This window comes from Siniperca chuatsi, linkage group LG4 (assembly GCF_020085105.1).
Source record: "Siniperca chuatsi isolate FFG_IHB_CAS linkage group LG4, ASM2008510v1, whole genome shotgun sequence".
Taxonomy (NCBI): domain Eukaryota; kingdom Metazoa; phylum Chordata; class Actinopteri; order Centrarchiformes; family Sinipercidae; genus Siniperca; species Siniperca chuatsi.
The window spans coordinates 32,239,912-32,259,274 of record NC_058045.1 but is presented as its reverse complement, the minus strand read 5'-3'; the positions used below and the strand labels follow the sequence as shown (position 1 = coordinate 32,259,274).

At 42.8% G+C, this 19,363-nt stretch overlaps 2 protein-coding genes and 3 non-coding genes across 5 annotated transcripts; 4 read left to right on the top strand and 1 right to left on the bottom strand.

Annotated features, from left to right (window-relative positions):
• Positions 1–230: 230 nt before the first annotated feature.
• On the top strand, positions 231–6,150 carry LOC122874417 (40S ribosomal protein S17). The gene is made up of 5 exons (XM_044192262.1): positions 231–376; positions 1,183–1,334; positions 1,832–1,937; positions 3,873–3,938; positions 5,874–6,150. Exons 1-5 carry the CDS (start codon positions 374–376, stop codon positions 5,949–5,951), a joined length of 405 nt encoding a protein of 134 aa, XP_044048197.1. The 5' UTR covers positions 231–373; the 3' UTR covers positions 5,952–6,150.
• LOC122875614 lies at positions 1,368–1,494 on the top strand. The gene has a single exon (XR_006377850.1). It is a non-coding gene; the product is annotated as a small nucleolar RNA SNORA71 (small nucleolar RNA).
• On the top strand, positions 2,696–2,822 carry LOC122875615. Its single transcript, XR_006377851.1, has one exon. It is a non-coding gene; the product is annotated as a small nucleolar RNA SNORA71 (small nucleolar RNA).
• Positions 5,661–5,787, top strand: LOC122875637. The gene has a single exon (XR_006377871.1). It is a non-coding gene; the product is annotated as a small nucleolar RNA SNORA71 (small nucleolar RNA).
• Positions 6,151–8,714: 2,564 nt separating the features above from the next.
• On the bottom strand, positions 8,715–13,008 carry cart2 (cocaine- and amphetamine-regulated transcript 2). The gene is made up of 3 exons (XM_044192257.1): positions 12,651–13,008; positions 10,243–10,326; positions 8,715–8,938 (listed from the first exon to the last, which is right to left on the bottom strand). Exons 1-3 carry the CDS (start codon positions 12,960–12,962, stop codon positions 8,831–8,833), a joined length of 504 nt encoding a protein of 167 aa, XP_044048192.1. The 5' UTR covers positions 12,963–13,008; the 3' UTR covers positions 8,715–8,830.
• Positions 13,009–19,363: the final 6,355 nt, after the last annotated feature.

Below are 19,363 nucleotides of genomic sequence, written 5' to 3'. Positions count from 1 at the left end.
TTTATCATGAGCCAAATGACTCCTAATTAACTTTACAGCAGCAGCACTTGTTGTTGTAGTTTCCATCTCCGGCTGGCAGAGCGCAGCAGCAGCACTTGTTGTTGTAGTTTCCGCCTCCGGCCGGCAGAGGGCGCAGCAGCAGCACTTGTTGTAGTTTCCGCCTCCGGCCGGCAGAGGGCGCAGCGGCAGCACTTGTTGTTGTAGTTTCCATCTCCGGCCGGCAGAGGGCGCAGCGGCAGCACTTGTTGTTGTAGTTTCCGCCTCCGGCCGGCAGAGGGCGCAGCAGCAGCAGATTCTCTCTCCTCAACTTCCGTCCGTTGATTTAAACTTCCACCGGAAGTCTGCTTGTCCTCTTCTACCAGGCCGATCCAACATGGTGGGTGATTTTTACATGACTACCTGCTGCATCTAAACTAATCCTGGCGTTTTAACGGTTTATATTCCTCGGTTGTTTCACCCACAGACGCCGGAGTGTTTGTTATACATAGTGATCGCAGTATTGATGTTAGATGACACAAACAGAGCGATTTATTTGCAGTGTTGTAGCGGAGAACTGCTGCTAACGGAGTGGAGCTGCCGTCGAGCCGCGCTTCTTATTCGGGTTTTATCGGTTTAATTTGACGGGAACCTCAGAATAACACTGTTGTTTTTATGTGTTTAAATACGGGCCGTAAAAGTGGTTAAATCACGGACATGTACCGGTCAGCGTTAGTTAGCTTTGGAGGCTAAACCGGGAGTTAGCTTATCTGCCATGAACCCAGCCAGCATTGCCCGCAGGGTTTAGCTAACCTACCGACCACAGCAGTGGAAATACTGCTGTTAAAATATATTACCTGTGAACAGGTGTGCAGCTCGATGACTGTCTTAACTGCAACGAACATGCTGGTGACGTGTTGCGTATTTTATTGGCTGTAAGAGCAGTTAGGGAGAAATGTAGTGGCCCTAAAGCTTCACTCAGCCAGGTAACGTTAATAATGAGGTGATCCACCGGCCTGAAGGTGTAAAGGTGAAGTGTCTCCTCCATCCGCGAGGCTGCTGCAAAACGTCATCGGCTCTAAAGCATTGAGACGCATTTAGTGAGGTTCCTCCATCTCGGCCAACGCGATATTACAGAGCTGCTGTTTCCTGTGAACATGGGGGTGAGGGCTAAACAAAGACTTGTGATTTGTGGTCTACCTGCAGGGACGAGTCAGGACCAAGACGGTGAAAAAGGCCGCCAGGGTCATCATCGAGAAATATTACACCCGGCTGGGAAGCGACTTCCACACCAACAAGAGGGTGTGCGAGGAGATCGCCATCATCCCCAGCAAGAAGCTCCGTAACAAGATCGCCGGGTGAGTTTATCACCGGGTCTTAAATGTCCGCCATCCTGTATCGAAAGTGATCGTGGCGTCCTCGTCGCCAGGTCATTGATAGTACAGGAAGATGAACCTGCGAGCCTTTCCCGTGTTTGAAGGATGATCTGTTCCTCTCAAACCCTGGCGCTCTCATACACATTTACAGCAAATGATATTTAATAAGTCTGTAAGTTGCAGCACTACATTCAAGTCGATGTAATCCATGTTGCTATAGCGACAGCGAGCAGGCGGCTACGGTCATACTTGCATTTGTAGCCGAGGATTACCTAATAGGCAAATTCAATGTCTCTCTATGAAGTGCCACACCTGCAGCGTCTCCTCCTGAGGAACAAAGACCCCCATGATTGGTCAGAACACTTCTGACCAATCACAGCGGGTCACGGTGACTTTAATTACGCCCCCTTCCGTGTTTGAAAGCGGAGCCGCGCTGTGTTTGCATCTGTGGCGCTGACCGCTGACCGCTGTTGCTGCAGGTATGTGACGCATCTGATGAAGAGGATCCAGAGGGGTCCAGTCAGAGGCATCTCCATCAAACTGCAGGAGGAGGAGCGAGAGAGGAGGGACAACTACGTACCAGAGGTCAGTGAAGGCACCGCCACGCAGTCCTAGCGGTTGTTGATTGGAGGGTTTCTGCTGTTTCGGCCAGAAGTGGGTTAAACCGGTGGTGGGCTGGTGTTAACTGTGTCTCACTCCCATCAAATGTGGAGGTAATGAAGGTACAAGTGCTTAGAGGGTCGGACACGTCGACATTTGTACCATTTAATTAAAGCGAAATTCACTCGAGCAATAACTGCGTTAAACTTTTAGCATTCAGTTCTGTGTTTCCGGAGATGCTGCTGCGCCTCTCTGGATGTTTTTCGAGCTGTAGTCGGTGCCGGCGGAGAGCTGGCAGACAAAAAGAGAATTTAAAACACTGGGAGTTAGTGACGAGCTTTATTTTGCTCGCGTGTTTGCATTCAAGAGAAAAAAAAGTTTTTAAAAAGAGCTTGTAACACGATGGACACTCATGCGTATAAAGCTCCGCATATTGAAAACATAACGGGTGACGTCATGCAGAGTCCTGAAGAGAGTTGAAAATGTTCCCGTGATGGCGGCAGCTGCTGTCTGCCGGTCGCCATGTCAGCCGCTTGTTTTAGGGCCAGTCGTTTATCTGACATGAACGAGTTGCGTGTGCTGGTATTGTGATTCCTCGCTGTGTCATGAAGCGATATACTGAACCCACGCCTTGACCTTTGACCCTTTTATGAGTGTGACATGATGTACCACAGATGAACAAGCCCTCTGACCTTCCTGTTGGAGGAAATAATTTTAAGCATCATCTGCTGTGCGTTAGTGTCTCCTGTATCGAAAGTGATCATGGCGTCCTCGTCGCCAGGTCATTGATAGTACAGGAAGAACAACCTGCGAGCCTTTCCCGTGTTTGAAGGCCGATCCGTGCCTCTCAGACCCTGGCGCTCTCAGACAAACCTTGTGATGCATGTGATAGTGACGCTACGTGTTTTAATGTAAAACGATGTTAATCGATTTTATAATGTTGGTTATTGTGTTGAAGTCAAACTTAAACATGCGTTTGGAAAGTTCAATATCTTCTAATGTGAAAACCAGAGTTCAGCCACAACACTTCAACTGATCAACTCTCGCTGCACTTTGGAGATATTTTGCATTTGAATACTTCTTTTAAAAAAAAAAAAATCAGTATGTCAACAGGAAGTGCTGTATTTACATAACGGCACACATCTGCCTCTTGGTAACTTTAGTTTTTATTGAGGGATTTATTTTCTTGTGTCAAAGTAGTGGACGTGATCGTCTTTTTGTTGAAGCGTTCTGCAGCCAAACAAACTCATTTAACAAAGTTAATTTAGTCCAGTGTTGGTTGTAATAGTTGCTACTAATAGTAGCTTGACTGGCAGACATTTTTCCTGCCGTGCCGAGAAGGTCGGAGGTCGTCGTCGTGCCGAGGCGCAATCCCTGCAACTGAAGTCCAAATGAACATTTTGTTTCTCTACCTCAGTAAGGCCGATTGTAGGGCTGCAAAAATGATCATTTTCATCAGCGATTAATCTGCTGATTTCTGTCAGTTAGTCGTTAAGTCTGTGAAATGTCAGAAAATGGTGGGACATGTCCACAGTGGCGTCTCCAGATGTCTCGTTTTGTCCCACCAGCTGTCCAAAACCCAGATATTTAATTTACTATGTAACACAACGAAAAGCAGCAAATTCTCCCATTTGACCATATCTAGCATTTTGGCTTGAAAAATGGCTTAAATGATTATCGAAATGATTGCAGATTAATTTTCTGTTGATCAAATAACCAATTAATGGACTAACCCTTGCAGCTCTGGTATGAACCCAGATGTTGCCAGCTGTCAGAAGCTGTTAACGGGACATCTGCGGGCTCGGCTTCATTGAAACGACGCCCTCAGTAATAGAAAGCGACGGTGTGAAAGTTTGACGTAATGAAACATTACGACAGGTGGGTGATGTCTAACTCCTCCCCGTGTGTTCACCTGTGCAGGTGTCTGCTCTGGACCAGGAGCTGATTGAAGTTGATCCCGACACCAAGGAGATGCTGAAGCTGCTGGTGAGTCTCTCTGTGACAGTAGTAGTAGTCAGGGCAGCACGTTGCTGCCAGTGGTGGAAACTTACGAAGTATGTTTACTGGAGTATTTTAAAATTCTGCCGCTTTATACTTTTAACTCGACTACATTTATCTGAGCGCTGCGGTTACTGGTCACTTTGCAGAGGAAGTCATGAGTATATAAAATACAATACGTTGTTATACAGCAGATTAAACCACCAACAGTATTTTAAACGAGTATAATCAACTCTACTGCAGCCAGCTACAATATTAAAATGCTGCTTACAAAGTGAGTACTTTGATACTTAAAGTACTTTTTGCTGATAGTACTGAAGTAAGAAATGCAGGACTTTTACTTGTAACAGTATTTTTAAACTGTGCTTTTTCTAAAGTAAAATATCTGAATCCTTCCTGTAGCACTGATTGTTACTAGTTATAACTACCTCGTTACAGAAGCAAAGGGCAGTAAAAAGATGCCGTTTCAAATAAACTGAAGGATTCAGAGAACGTACCGAACAAATGAAAAGTAGAAAGCTGTAAAATAAACAGACCCAGTGAGGTAAAGTCAGGACTAAACACCTCCGTGGTGAGATTGTTTAATGATGCGGTGGCACTTTGATCGGTCTGAGGCGTCAGTGATGTTTCAGGGTTCGTCACTAATGATGTTTCAGCTCTGAGTCGACTGTTAAGGAGCCAGAAACTCTGCAAACATCCTGCAGATGGAGTTCTGTGAGAAAGTTATTACGATGGTTCAGAGCCTCAAACAACAATATAATGAGTGTGTGTGTGTGTGTATATATATATATATATACACACTTTAAGTTTAAGGCACTGGTTACTAATCAGCTGTGACATGATGATCAAAGGGTCACAGACAGTTTGAGAACTTTGGAGAAACTTAATTTAGTCAGCAGAATTTATTTTTATTGGTATATTAGCACTTCTGTGCAGTAATCAGAATAGCTGTAGTAGTTTCTAGTAATGATTATTAGTTCTGTCCGGGCCTTTTTAAAACCTGAACTTTTAAATGCTTTTACTAAATTTAAGGCTTTAAAATGTCGGACCTGGATCTCACTCTGAATCACTAACCCTAACCCTTATTATTATTATTATTGTTATTATTATTATTATTATTTCCCAGTAAACGTTACAGAGCTTTTAACAAGAATAGCAGCTTCCCCTCACAATCGCACCATGTTGGAGTGAACAGAAAGAGATCTGAACCAGACCTGCTGGAGAAAAGTTTAATAAAATACGAACAAAGTTTTGGGCCGCCCCCGTGGTTTGGGGCTTGAGACGCCGACCATGAGCCAGTTAATGTTACCCTGGGACCTTTTCGTAAATGTTACCCCCCCCCCCAAATCGCCTGTCATGTCTACTGTAAAAATATGAACAAAGGGATCAGGGTATATTCTTTAAAAGAGTAACTTAACACTAAGTCTTTTTTGAGTTAGTACATTATGTGTACAGTCACTTCATTACACTATCGCTTGTTCCTGGTCCCATTTTATAGTGTTCATCGCAACAGAAGTTATTTTCCTTTTTCCAGAGAAAATCTAGTCATTGTGTCCTCTAGAACCCCCCAAAAAGATCTGAAGTAACCTGAGACACAACACCCCAAAAACCACGAGGTGACGTCACGTTCACCGCCCAACCCCCTGACGTACAAATACAGCAGAGTGGACAGTATGAAAGATCAACAGTAGAAGTACTTGTTTTCCTCCATCCTGTATCGAAAGTGATCATGGCGTCCTCGTCGCCAGGTCATTGATAGTACAGGAAGAACAACCTGCGAGCCTTTCCCGTGTTTGAAGGATGATCTGTTCCTCTCAGACCCTGGCGCTCTCAGACAGCTCCCCCCCCCCTAAAATCTGCTGTTTTCCCTATGATGTCTGGTGTGGAGTACTCAGACCGGTTCTCTTTTCTTCTGTTCTTCAGGACTTTGGCGGTCTGTCCAACCTGCAGGTCACCCAGCCCACCGTCGGCATGAACTTCAAGCAGCCCCGAGGAGTCTAGACGTCTGTAAAGTATCTTCCTAATAAAACCCTTCGGGACAAAAAAAACCCTCTGCTGTGCAGGACTGTTGATTTGTGGATGTCTCAGTTTTAGATGTTTAACCCTCAAAGCTCCACTGGTGTTAAATTATCTTTTCCTTTCTGCTGAATGTAGATTCAGTGAACGGGGGAAGCACGTCTAAATAAATGAGAACAATGAATGGTCCCGTCCGTTATTGGCTCCAAGGCACAAACTGATTTTGGTGTTTTTATTGAAGCTCATTTTGTCTGCAGCGGTCTCTCCCTCCCAGGTCGATCGGTTTGTTGTTGACAAACCGATCAAAAGATATTTTGCCATCAATCTCAGCAGCTTCTTCCTCTGTAATCCCATTTGAATTTCATTCCTTATTATTTTTAACATTCAAATTTTTAATGCTCACATTTTGCCTGTTAATATTTCCTACGTACCTGTACACAGCATGTGGTTGTTATACGTTCTGTCCACTAGGGGGCTTTCCAACATTACCAGTGAACATTGTGAATTACCAGCAGGTTGATAGCAAGAAGGCTAAGTAATAATTAAGCTTATGCACAAAATGAATAACGTCAGCTTTTAATGAACATTTTCAGTCTGGAGGGGGGCGCAAAGAGGTTCCCCTTCCCCGCTTCAGCTGCGTGTCCTCGGGCTCTGGCCGCGTGGTCAGGTGTGCCCTCGCGTTGCTCGTCGAGTGATGTTTCATTTGGACCTTACACATTCTGCACATTACTGTTTCTTTATTGGTTATTTTTCCGTTTGTTTGGCGGAAACCCAAAAACTTCCCACGCGCCGCTGCTCCGACGGTCAGGACTGGTGATCTGCCACGTCTGATACCGAGATTGTGATTCAGAAAACTTTTATTGTTCATCAGACGTGACAGAAGCAACTGGTTTTCACATGCGGGTAGGCCAATGTGAGAAGGGCTAGTTTCGCTAACGTTAGCCAACACATTTATTAAAAATACACATTCCATTAGTATTTTTACTATTCGAATAATGTTCAATTGATGAATTAGTTCCAGCAGCACTGAACTGAGTTTAATTGTAGAAAAGGTTTCAGTCGTAGTCATCTGGACAATGTTTTCAAATTCAAGACGTTTCGGCTCCCATCCGGAAGTCATTCTCAATTGTGAAAATGGTCTGAGAACTCAGAAATTTGATGATGGCCCAGTAATCAGGCCTTTGGGCAGATTGAATCTCAGACCACCATTTCTGTTCAAAGAGGGTTTTCTTTTTTCACAAAAACGTCTTGAACAGAAATGGTGGTCTGAGATTCAACTTGCCAACCGTTTACCACAGTGTATTAACACCGTGGTCAAGCCAATCACATGCTAATCAGGTACTTAACAGTGATGAGGGAGGTGCAGCCAGAAAACAATAGGCCTGATTACTGATTACTGGGCCATCATGGAAACAAAGAAGACCAGTTTCAGGTGAAACAGGCAGGGTAAACAGCAGACACTCAGGTAGACTCCTTCCTGAGGGCGGGGCTTAAGCAACACAGAGTAGCTTAAATTTCTAGTTCCCGTCCCATTTTTTCACAGTTGAGAATGACTTCCGGATGGGAGCCGAAACGTCTTGATTCTGAAAACAGCGTCCAGACGACTACGACTGAAACCTTTTCTACGATGGACCACTCCTGGACGAATGAGGGACGACAGCGTCTTTAATGGTTAAAGATGTTAAACTCTACGATGAGTCTAATGGAGCGTGGAAACCAGTGTTGGACACCATTAGGCCCCAGTTCACTCGTCACTTCAAGTGTCACAGAAAGCCGGCTGTCCCATCGGCTAACGCACGAATGACTCGTGTTTATGAACCACGAGCAAAACAAAAGCTTTACCGCCGTCAGATCATTCAGCGGTTGAACTGATCGCGGATCAGATTGTATTTTATCGTATGTGTAGAAATGGCTGGAGCTGCTTTCATTAATCATTTTAGTGAAACTTTAGCTGCTGTTGTCACGAGGACAGAGGAACAGGAGAGGACTCGTCTGTCCTCTCCAAACTGTCCAAGCTCTCACACACAGTATAATGGTTGTAATCTTCTCCTGTGTTTTAAGTCCCATGAGTTTTACATCAGTCACTGTCCAATCAACAAGCTCCTCCGCTTCGCTTCATCAGGTCACGCTGCAAACATCAGCTGCGTCGCCCCCAGCGTCCGTCGGTTTAAAGGCCACGTGCAGCTGGAGGGGCGGCGCTCTGTTGTGTCGCCGATAACGAGGCTGCAGGGTGAATCCTCGGTCACCTGATGGAGACGATGCCGAGTGGCGTTGTAACTGACAATTGGCGTTGATTAATCTGCTGACGATTTTCTCAGTTAATTGTTTGGTCTGTAAGTCTGTGTCCGCCCGAGGAGATGTCCTCAAATGTCTCGTTCTGTCCAAAGGATTCAGTTGATTTAAAGAAAAGCACCAAATCCTCACAATTTACAAGCTGGAATTAGAGAATATTTGACATTTTTGCTTGAAAAATGACATTAACCATCAAAATAGTCGTATATTATGTTTGTGTTGGTCAAGTAATCCATTAACTGATTCAGATTATATTGCTGATACACTGAAATCGTGGACCATCACAAACCAGGACAACACTTCACCTCTGACAGTTTTTAAAATGTAAGAGTCATTCAACCTGAAACAGGTGATTCACACCCTGTTTCACTTTAACAGGCAGTAAAACACACAGGAGTCATTGGGAAAAGCAAGATAAACACTTACTGCAACAAAAAGATTGTCTCCACATGAAGGTTCATGATTTATTATATATTTTATTCTAGGCTACTTTACATCATTTAGATTTTTTTATATATATAAATGGAAAATATACATGTTAAAATATACTCTTGCTGTGTCGTCTGATTGGCTCATAAGCACTTCAGCAGGAAGAAGTTGCAGAAAGCTCCTCGAGGGCAGTCGCACATCTTCCCGATACGAGATCCTTTCCTGACGGCGCAGTGCTCCCCGAGGTCACACTGCGGACAGGAAGTACCACCGTTACACACTTCATATATATCACGCTGGACACAGTCTTCATATTACCGAAGCTGATGACGTTCACGTCCGATGTGATGCCGACAGATACGCTGAGACTGATGCAGCGTGTAAACCGTGTTACTCATGAGAAAACTTACTTGTGTGTTGTGGTGGAAAGTAACTACTGTAAGTTAGCCACATGTACTCAAGTACTGCGTTACGCTACTTTATACTGCTGCTCGACTGCATGTCGAAGGGAAATGTTGTGCTTTTTACCCCACTACGTTTATTCAACAGTTTGCAGATTCATATTTTACGCACAAAACATGATGCAGTGCTATAAACTACCCAGCGGTATATAAAAACTCTGCCTTATGTTCAACGTATCAATAATCATAATACAGTAATTTGTAATATATGAGTGATTTGGCCTTCCTGTTTACTTTTGGCTGATAATACTAATGTATTTTAGTTTCATTTTGAAAGCAGGACGTCTGCATTTACATCAACTCTTAATAAACATTAACTGCAGTCAGTATTCATGTAATACTGCAGCCTGTCCATCGGTCAGTACTGAGCTCTGATTGGCTCTAAGGCACGACGCTGCGTTTATATACCACCGCACTAACTGACAGCAGTTATATCACTTCACACCGACTGTTCATTTTGTTGAGTTGTAGTCGAAGTGGAAGATGTTTAAATCAAATTCTGTTGATATATAAAAGATACAGACTCATATACACTCAGTGTCCACTTTATTAGGTACACCTGTACAGGCTAATGCAACAGCTCTGCCGTAAAGTCGACTTTCATGAAGCCTGTAATGTTCAGTTTGTGTGTTTTATCCTTGAGCTCATAGTTAGTGATGCTGTTGCACTGGACTGCGTTATATTCAGAGGTGTTCCTAATATAAAGGATAATAAATAAACGGAGGAGTGAACGTTACGAGCCTCGTGGAGACGGGAGTGCAGAGCTTGGCTTGGACTGACGTTATTATTAAAAACAGGCCAGTTTCCAAACTCAGCAGAATCAGTAAACTTTAATAAGTCAGTTGTTTGTGTCTGTGTACTAACAGACAACATGTCAGCAGGTTTCACAGATCGGTCCTTTAATAAATACATGCAGTGTGTCTGTTTCCTGCCTCAGAGCTGTTAAATAAATATATATATATAAAGATAAGAAATGTACAGATCGTGACGCGGCAGAGTGTTTAAATCCAGCGATTTTAATGTGACTCTAAAATCACTTTAAATCCGCGCTTCTTGTCAAACTGAGGGTGGATGTTTTAAAGCGTCCGACTCACAGAGGGGACCTGTCCGTACTTCTTCTCCCAGGGATTAATCCTCTTGGTCTGCAGTTTCTCCAACACTTCGTGCAGAGCGCCGAGCTGAAACACACACACACACACACACACATTAGGCATAGCTGGCAGATATAAACGCACTGTGGGTCAGACGGTCAACTAACTCTGAAGCCTACAAACTTCCATCGTAACGGAAACATATCTGTCAGACATACAGACTCTAGCAGTGGTGGACATTTACTCAAGTACTGAGCTTAAGTACGTTTTTGAGGTACTTGTACTTTACTCGAGTATTTCCATTTCCTGCTACTTTAGAGCCGTAGAGATGTCTGCATTGTTTGAACATAATGGGACTATAGGACACTCGGCTCGTGGAGCTCAAAGCGGCAAAAAAACAAACCCCAACACATTCGGAAAAACACAACAGCAGCGTCTCTTGCCAGACATCCCGACCCGGCTACCGAAGATCATCCGCAGATCTGTTGGGAGCAGTTTCACGCGGGAACTAGTTCTAGTCCGTTACATTCGAGAGAAGGCAGACGTCTCCACTCACAGCAAAACTATCTGGATGGATAAACAGCTCTGCAGGTGCGAGGAGAACTGTGCCTTTAAAGCGACGAACACATTAATGCATCAATAATTATAATATATTCTGAAATGGGCCGTTCTGCATAACGAGTACTTTTAGTTTTGATACCTTAAAGTATATTTTTATGCTGATACTTTTGTACTTTTAAGTATAATATTACTTGCTTGTGGAAATCCCTTAATGTGTAATTATTAATTTAATCTGAAAGTGTTGTGTGGATCCATATTGAGTACAAACTGCAGTTAAGAGACAGTATGAAACAACAAAACAGTGATATTTCATCTGAGGAGACGCGAGCACTTTGTTTCTCTGTGTGACAAAGACCTCTGTAATTTGATAATAGCTCGGCGATATTGTCTAAATAATGGTTATTGTTTGGATAACTGACTACTAAAGCCCTAACAATCATATACGGGACTTTAGGGCTGCAACTAAGGACTGTTTTCATTATTGATCTAATAATCTTCCAATCATTTTCTGGATTTGATTAATTGTTTGGTCCATAGAATATCAGAAAATATGTACATGTATTCAATTGACTGTGATAGAAGACTTTAAAAGAAACTGCAAATATTAATTTCTGCTTAAAAATGACGACATTGTTGCAGATTAATTTTCTCTTGATTGACTAATCAATGAATTGACTAATTGTTTCAGCTCTACAAGAGCTGCTGATTATATGTTCTATATCATATTATATATATTTATATTTTCTCAGAGTGACGTCCTCAAATATCTTGTTTTGTCTGATCAACAGTCCAAAAAAAAGATATTCAGTTTCTAATGATGTAGAACATATATAAATATATATAATATAAAACATCTATAAATATATATATTAATGATATAGAACATATTTAAATATATATAATAAAGATATAGAACATATATATATAATAAGATATAGAACATATATAAATATATATAATATAAAATATCTATAAATATATATATTAATGATATAGAACATATTTAAATATATATAATAAAGATAGAACATATATATAATATGATATAGAACATATATAAATATATATAATAATATAGAACATATATAAATATATAATAATGATATAGAACATAGATAAATATATATAATAATGTAGAACATATAATAATGATGTAGAACATATAAATATATATAATAAAGATATAGAACATATATATATAATACGATATAGAACATCTATAAATATATAATAATATATAGAACATATAAATATATAATAATGATATAGAACATATAAATATATATAATAATAATATAGAACATATATAAATATATATAATAATGATACAGAGCAGAAACTGCCACCAGAGAATGGCTGGTGTTTTTGATTGATTTTAACAATTAATCGATTGTATTGCCTAATTAGTTGCCGGTTAATTTTTTGACGGTCGATTAACTGTCTAATCATTGCTGCGCTACATATCTATAACTATACATATCTATCTGTCACTGAAGTTATTGTCACTGAAAAGCAAAGAGCTTCTTGGCAAATTACAGCTGATCGATCTGTGAGCATTTACATTATATAGTCAATGTATAAAAAAACAGAAATGCCATAAAACAGAGAAGAGCAGGAAAAAAAAACTCGGGTGTTTGTGAATTAAAAAAAAAAAAGATTAATCGATTATCAAAATAGTCGCCGTTGCAGCTCGAATACATTTCTTCACCAGTTTATTATTAAATACTAATATTGTTTTATCTGAATGAGGAAATAACGGAGCTCACAGATTTCAACCTGAATAATAGAAAAATAAAGAACGTGCTTAAAGGTTAAACATGTATCTGTGTGTGTAGTAAAGCGTAAAGTACCAGTCTGTTGGAGTTGGAGTAGTTGGAGTCCTGCACCGCGCGCTCGTCCCTCTCGGCTTCCGTCCTCCCCGCCGGGCAGAGCGCGGACAGTAGCGCCGCGCACAGCACAGCTCGCGCCCACATGTTGCCAGAAAGAACACCGGAGAGCAAAGTTCCGCGAGCTGCGTTCCTCTCTCCTCCAGGTGTGTGTGTGTCACGCGCTGCCGGCGACGCGCGGGATGTTTGGCCAAACCGCCCCGCCCCCCTCCGGACGACGTCACGGGGTGTGACGTAGACGGCCCCTAATGATCTCAGTGTTACCGGTTGATTCATTAGTAATAACTTTATTTATTTATATAGCACCTTTCGGAACAGAGTTACAAAGTGCTTCACATTAAAAACAAATAATAAAAGTAAATAAAATATAAAACAGGATAAGTAGCTAATTAGTCTCCAGTAATTACTCTGAACTACATCGGTCAATAAATAGGCCTAAAGTTTCGTCAACTTCAAATGTTGCTTACATTAGTTACATTTAAAAAAAAAAGTAAATTATTAGATGAATCAGAAATACACCTTCAGTGTTACATGACATCTACAATTCAATTTGAGACATAAAGTTGCACGTTTAACTGTATCAACGACCGTTTTCGGCCTAAAATATACTTGAACTTTGCATTTTAAGACTTTTCCAGGACTTGCAGAAACTCCCATTAAACCCTAAACCCTTTCCTCCGTAAATGCCCCCTTTAGGCTGGACTTAACAATAGACAAAGACTTCACATGGTGATGGTGCTGGAGCGCGACAGAGCTGGACTAGAGGTGTTTCCACGTCATCAGGCTCCGCCTCTGAGTAATATAGTTAAGAACGTTTAAAGCACAAATTACAATAACGTTTACATTTATTGAATTTACAGGTAGAAATCCAGCAGACGTCTGGCGAAATGGCTTAAATAAAAATTTAACCATGAAAGTTCCTCCCTGTTCGTCGTGGCATTGATCAGAAGGGGAAACGAGCAGATGGCTTATGGATGAAGTGATTTGTTTTGATAAATGTCCTCCTGCCTGAAAACAACCTGAATATTTCGGAGACAAATTGCCAGAATGAATCCGCGTAAAGCCGCGGCTGGTGGAGGGGAGACGAAGCGTTTTCCAATTTCCTTTTCATATTTAACTTTAAAGAACCGGAGGGGAAATAACACACTTGAATATATTTCCTTCCCTGCAGTGCTTCTATTTATATTTCATATTAGCGTGGAGGGATGAAGGTATTAATGTCCGCAACCTTCACACAAACTCAACTTAAACCCTTCTGACACACACAGAGGAGCTGCATCTTTAAAGTCCTCCCTCCGATGGTAAACAAACATGGAGGTTTGTTGTTATTAGAGGACACACAGGTCATGCTGTTGATAACGTGACCCTCATTATTTCCACACAGGAGGTCAAACCTGTGAATGTTTTGTTTCAGGACGCTCCGCAGCATAATCATAATCTAGTCTTCAAGTTTGCCTGTATTGGATCACAGTAAAGAGAAAGAGGGGAGATTCAGTGCATCCTTGCCATCCCAAGTAGCCCGAGCTGGATTATCAATACAGTAAAGTAGGTAACTGTCTCAGGGCCCCAGACCCTAAATGGCCCCAAAGGCCCAAGTGATAGGAATGTGCACCACGAAAACACAATATAAACTCAGATGATCAGGACGTTAAAGGTGCAACATATAAGAACTGGCCGCCTGTCGAATTCATGCTCCAAATCAGGGGGGGGGGGCAGCATATCACCAGAGTAACTGCTGCTAGCTGTAGCTGCTACTAGCTAGTTAGCTCTGTTAGCCATGCAGCTAGCAGTCCTATTGCTTGCTGACTCTGCCAAGACTGGGAGTTTGGAGCACCGGGGAGTGTTGGTGTTTACACCTCTAGCACAGGAGCTTCTGAGATCGACGGAGGCCATTTTGATGACGGGGAATACAGTACCAAGGTGATCTACAGTGGCTCCGACCAGCAGGTTCAGGAGAGGCCTGAGCGGGGGTTACGGCGGGGTCAGACCTGAGGAGCCAGGAGCCAAACCCAGAAAGAAAACCACCTCGGTGTTGTTGGACTGAGGGCAGACTGGATGCTCAGCTCGCGCCCACATGTGGCCATAATCTAGTCTTCAAAGTAAAGCAACTTTGAAGGTTGTGTAAAGAAATGTTGAGCCGAATTAGGACAGGTTAGGGTTAGAGAAGCGAGCTTGTGATTGGGAGGTCGCCGGGTCGATCCCCCGGACTGGTAGGATCAATCTGCTCAGTGGCCAGCAGATCAGACAGCGGCTGCAACGTGACGTAAATGAGGGTGAAGGTAATAGTAGTCGTCACCTGGTGTGGATGAACGTCTGTGGAGGAGGAGATCATTGCTGTAGTTCCTTTCGTTGACAAATCCACGAAACAGGGTGGCGTGGACAGCAAAAAAACGACTGCTTATTTTCTGAATCTGCTTCATTAATGGTCAAATTTGCGTGAATGATGCGCGGTAAAAAATTCTGAACACACAAGGTGTGAGCTTTATGCTAACTTCAGCATGCTAACATGCTCCGATGACAATGCCAACATGCTGATGTTTAGCAGGTATAAAGTTAACCAGTGTTAGCATACTAACATTTGCTAATTAGTAGGAAAAGTCAGGGGATCAACAAAGTTATTACAGTTCATTCTGAGGGGAACATGAATGTCATCAAGAGAGCCATGTCCATCCCTACAGCTACATGCTGCTAACACGGCTAAAACCATTCACACTCCTAAACAGATCTCCTCAATAGCTTTCATCTGACCAGTGTGATTTCACCCACCAGGATGTTTAGTGCTAATTAGCAAATGTTAGCATGCTAACACACTAAACTAAGATGGTGAACATGGTAATATTATACCTGCTAAACATCAGCATGTTAGCATTGTCATTCTGAGCATGTTAGCAATGCTAATGTTAGCATTTAGCTCTAAGCAACACTGTAGCCTTGTTTCAGTTGTGTATTTATGTAACAATATTACCACAAAACATGGTGAGTTCCACTTCTTTGTTTTGGCTTTCCTTCTTTTCCAGAGCTTTCTTAAGAGTCTGAGACTCTCTAAAAGGAAACTGGATGCTTTGGTGATAATAGATTTTTGTTGATATCAGGCGTTTTTAATTTTTTTTACTTTGCGACGGTCCCAGACTTTTTATTTACGACCACAAACTGAGCAGATTGTTGTCGGTAAACATCCGGCCTGCAGAGTCAGAGCTGCAGCATCCAAATCCTCCTGTTGTCATCGAGGCATTAGTTTGAGAATAAGAGCATTGTGCTGATGTGAAGCCAGTGCTGGGGACGCAGAGGATAGATAGTCAACAAGGAAAATGGTCTCAGCATTAAAGCAGTGTGTTATGTCAGCTCCCAGAGGGCGAGCGGGCTGTTTGAGGAGATCGACTATAAATAAACCTGCAGAGAGACGTGAAGTAAGAGGTTTAAAACCTGTCGCCTTGTTCTGCCTGGCTCCAGGGCATGATTTGGTCTGTGATTGTCTCTTTATGGGATCAGCATGAAGAAATGTCCCCACAAACAACCCCATCCTCTCCATCCTCAGCCACCCAAAACGTACTGCTGACTCTTTGTTGTGAAAGTGAGGATGAAAGCTGTATTCACTGCAGAGAGAAGAGAATCTGCAGCAGGATGAAGCTCTGCATCTTTTGATCATTTTTTCTTCTTCTGTGGGCGTTTGATCGTCTGTCAGGCTCTGGGCCATTCTTCCGCTGAACTTGAATTTCTTTTCAACAAGGAGTTGCTTAAATAAGCAGCCATGTTTGACTCTTGGGTTTTATTTTTCATGTAAGGATTACTGTTTAGTAGGGCTGGGTATCGTTTAATACCAAAACCAGTACCCTTAAAGTGATACCGATAGAGTACTTCATTCGGTACCCATCATGTGAATGGAAGCATTCAGTTGCGTAAAATGCCTCCTCCCCATCCAAATGATGCACGAGATAAGTGTAGCCTATATACAGAGAGCCAGCACAACAGACCACTCCTGTTTATCAGAGAGTTGAGTAATGGGAAACGTTTATTCTGAAGTACTATGAGTTAACAGTTTGACTCAGGCATACAGGCTGTATTAGCCTTTGTGTAGCTCTGGTTGTGTCTGTTTTAGAAACCACCCGCAAAAAAACAAACACAAAGCCAGCGGCAGTCCAGTCCCTCCTGCCCGAGAACGAGGCGAAGAAGTTCTGTGTGTGGAGGGGCAGCCCACTGTATGTAGCTGCTAGCTGTATGTAGCTGCTAGCTGTAGCTGCAGTAGTCGGCCAATCACACGTTGCATTAAATAGAAGAACGCTTGCGGTGATTGGCTGCAAGCAAAACCATACAAATAATCTTTTTTTTGGGTACAAAAGGATCAAATGCAGGTATTGTTTGACTGGAGATGTTTCGATACTACTTGGTACTGAGTTATTTCGGTCGATACCTTATATCGAGTACCGATACCCAGCACTCCTGTTTAGGCAGTTTGCCTGTATTGGATCACAGTAAAGAGAAAGAGGGGAGATTCAGTGCATCTTTGCCATCCCAAGTAGCTCGAGCTGGATTATCAATAGAGTAAAGTAGGTAGCTGTCCCAGGGCCCCAGACCCTAAATGGCCCCAAAGGCCCAAGTGATAGGAATGTGCACCACGAAAACACAATATAAACTCAGATGATCAGGACGTTAAAGGTGCAATATGTAAGAATTGGCCGCCTGTCGAATTCATACTCCAAATCAAGGGGGGGGGGGGGCAGCATATCACCAGAGTAACTGCTGCTAGCTGTAGCTGCTACTAGCTAGTTAGCTCAGTTAGCCATGCAGCTAGCAGTCCTATTGTTTGCTGACTCTGCCAAGACTGGGAGTTTGGAGCACCGGGGAGTGTTGGTGTTTACACCTCTAGCACAGGAACTTCCGAGATCGACGGAGGCCATTTTGATGACAGGGAATACAGTACCAAGGTGATTTACAGTGGCTCCGACCGGCAGGTTTAGGAGAGGCCTGAGCGGGGGTTACGGCGGGGTCAGACCTGAGGAGCCAGGAGCCAAACCCAGAAAGAAAACTACCTCAGTGTTGTTGGACTGAGGGCAGACTGGATGCTACAGTGACTCACTGTTGCCAGAACACAGTGTCCACATTCAGCTGCAAAAGGTCCGGCTTGTTAGCTGGGATGTGACTCATCCTGCAGGTATTCCTCCATATCGGTGGCTTTCTGTTAATGTCTTTGTCCGTAAAGCAATGGTTCTATTTTTTTAGCCTTGGGTGGTGTGAACCACTCACTGATACTGAGGCTACAAGAGCTGTCTGGAATAAAACGACGAAACTAATGAGGCAGAGCTGAACAGAAACATTTTCAACCACATAATCTCTGAAATTCCTGAGCAGAAGAGTGAGATTTGCACCTTTATCCTTCCATCTTCTCAGTTTCCCTGTAACCCTCTCAAGGAAAGAGCAATCCAGCTCAAACAAACTCAAATCTAACCAAATAACTTCCTCCATGGACATGCGCGTCTGTATGGACGGCTAATTACCTCACACTATCTTTTAATTGGAGCTCCAAACTGATGTGAAGTCAGATGATGAAACTCTCATTCACAAAACCTGCGGGATAATGCACCTTTGTCACGTATACTCACACTGCAGAGCTTAAAAACCTTACATTGAACATTACATAAAGGACAGATTACTGAACGGGCCTACTGGGCTACTGAGCCTCTGTTCGAAGTGACGGTTAACACTGTTGGTCTGTTGGAAAGAGACGCAGAACGACTACAGAGACACAAAAGGAGACTCAAAGCGACCACAAAGAGACTTAAAATGACTACAAAGAGGCTGCAGCATCTGTAGTCATTTAGTGTCTTTTCTGTGGCTCTTGCTCTTATTTAGGAGGGGTCGGGGGCTTTTTACTTGTTTGTGCCCAGGGGCCAATTGTCTCGTAATCCCTCCATGCTTACAGGACTCTCTGCGGGCAACATGTTTGCTTATTTTAATCACTTTTGTCATTTTTTTAATTTTTATTTTAGAGAAGGCAACCTCTAACTAATTTTAGCCAGACATTTTTGGCAGTCTGAAATCTTCACAAACTGACCAGAAAGAGAGATCTTCCAGCGCCCAACATGGAGGCTAAGAAGATTTATGTTTCTGAATCCCTTAAATTTAGGAGGGAAAGTGTCCGTCCAGCCAGCAGAGGCTTAACACGTCGTCTGAGCGTCCCTCAGCCTGACAGGAGCTTCAGTGGGACTCAGCAGCAGACGTAAAGCTGCTGATCCAGGCTCACCAGAGGAGACACACCATGAAAAATGACTTCAGTTAGCAGCGGAAACCAGCATGAAGAAGTGTGATTTGGTCGAACTTGAAAACAAACTCCCTTTAGCCCACTCCAAGGTAATTCTTATATAATGTTCTCGTCGACAGTAAAAAATAAACCGTACTCTTGCTTAACAGTCCCTGACAAGCAGAAACTTTGTTTGCAGAGAGCTGGAATATAAAATAAAACTCAGCAGTTTGAGGACGAAGCTTCATAGAAGCTGCGATGTTTGATAGGGAGTCATTATCTGTCCGGGCTTTGATGTCGGCTCAGATGCTGATGATCCAGCGGAGCTCTCGATCTCTTTGAAGCTTTTTAGTTTTGAAAAGGAACCAGGCTCATTACCGCTCCACTAATTCATGGCAATCCTCTGATTCTGCGGCTGATGACTGATGCTGATGAGCGTTTC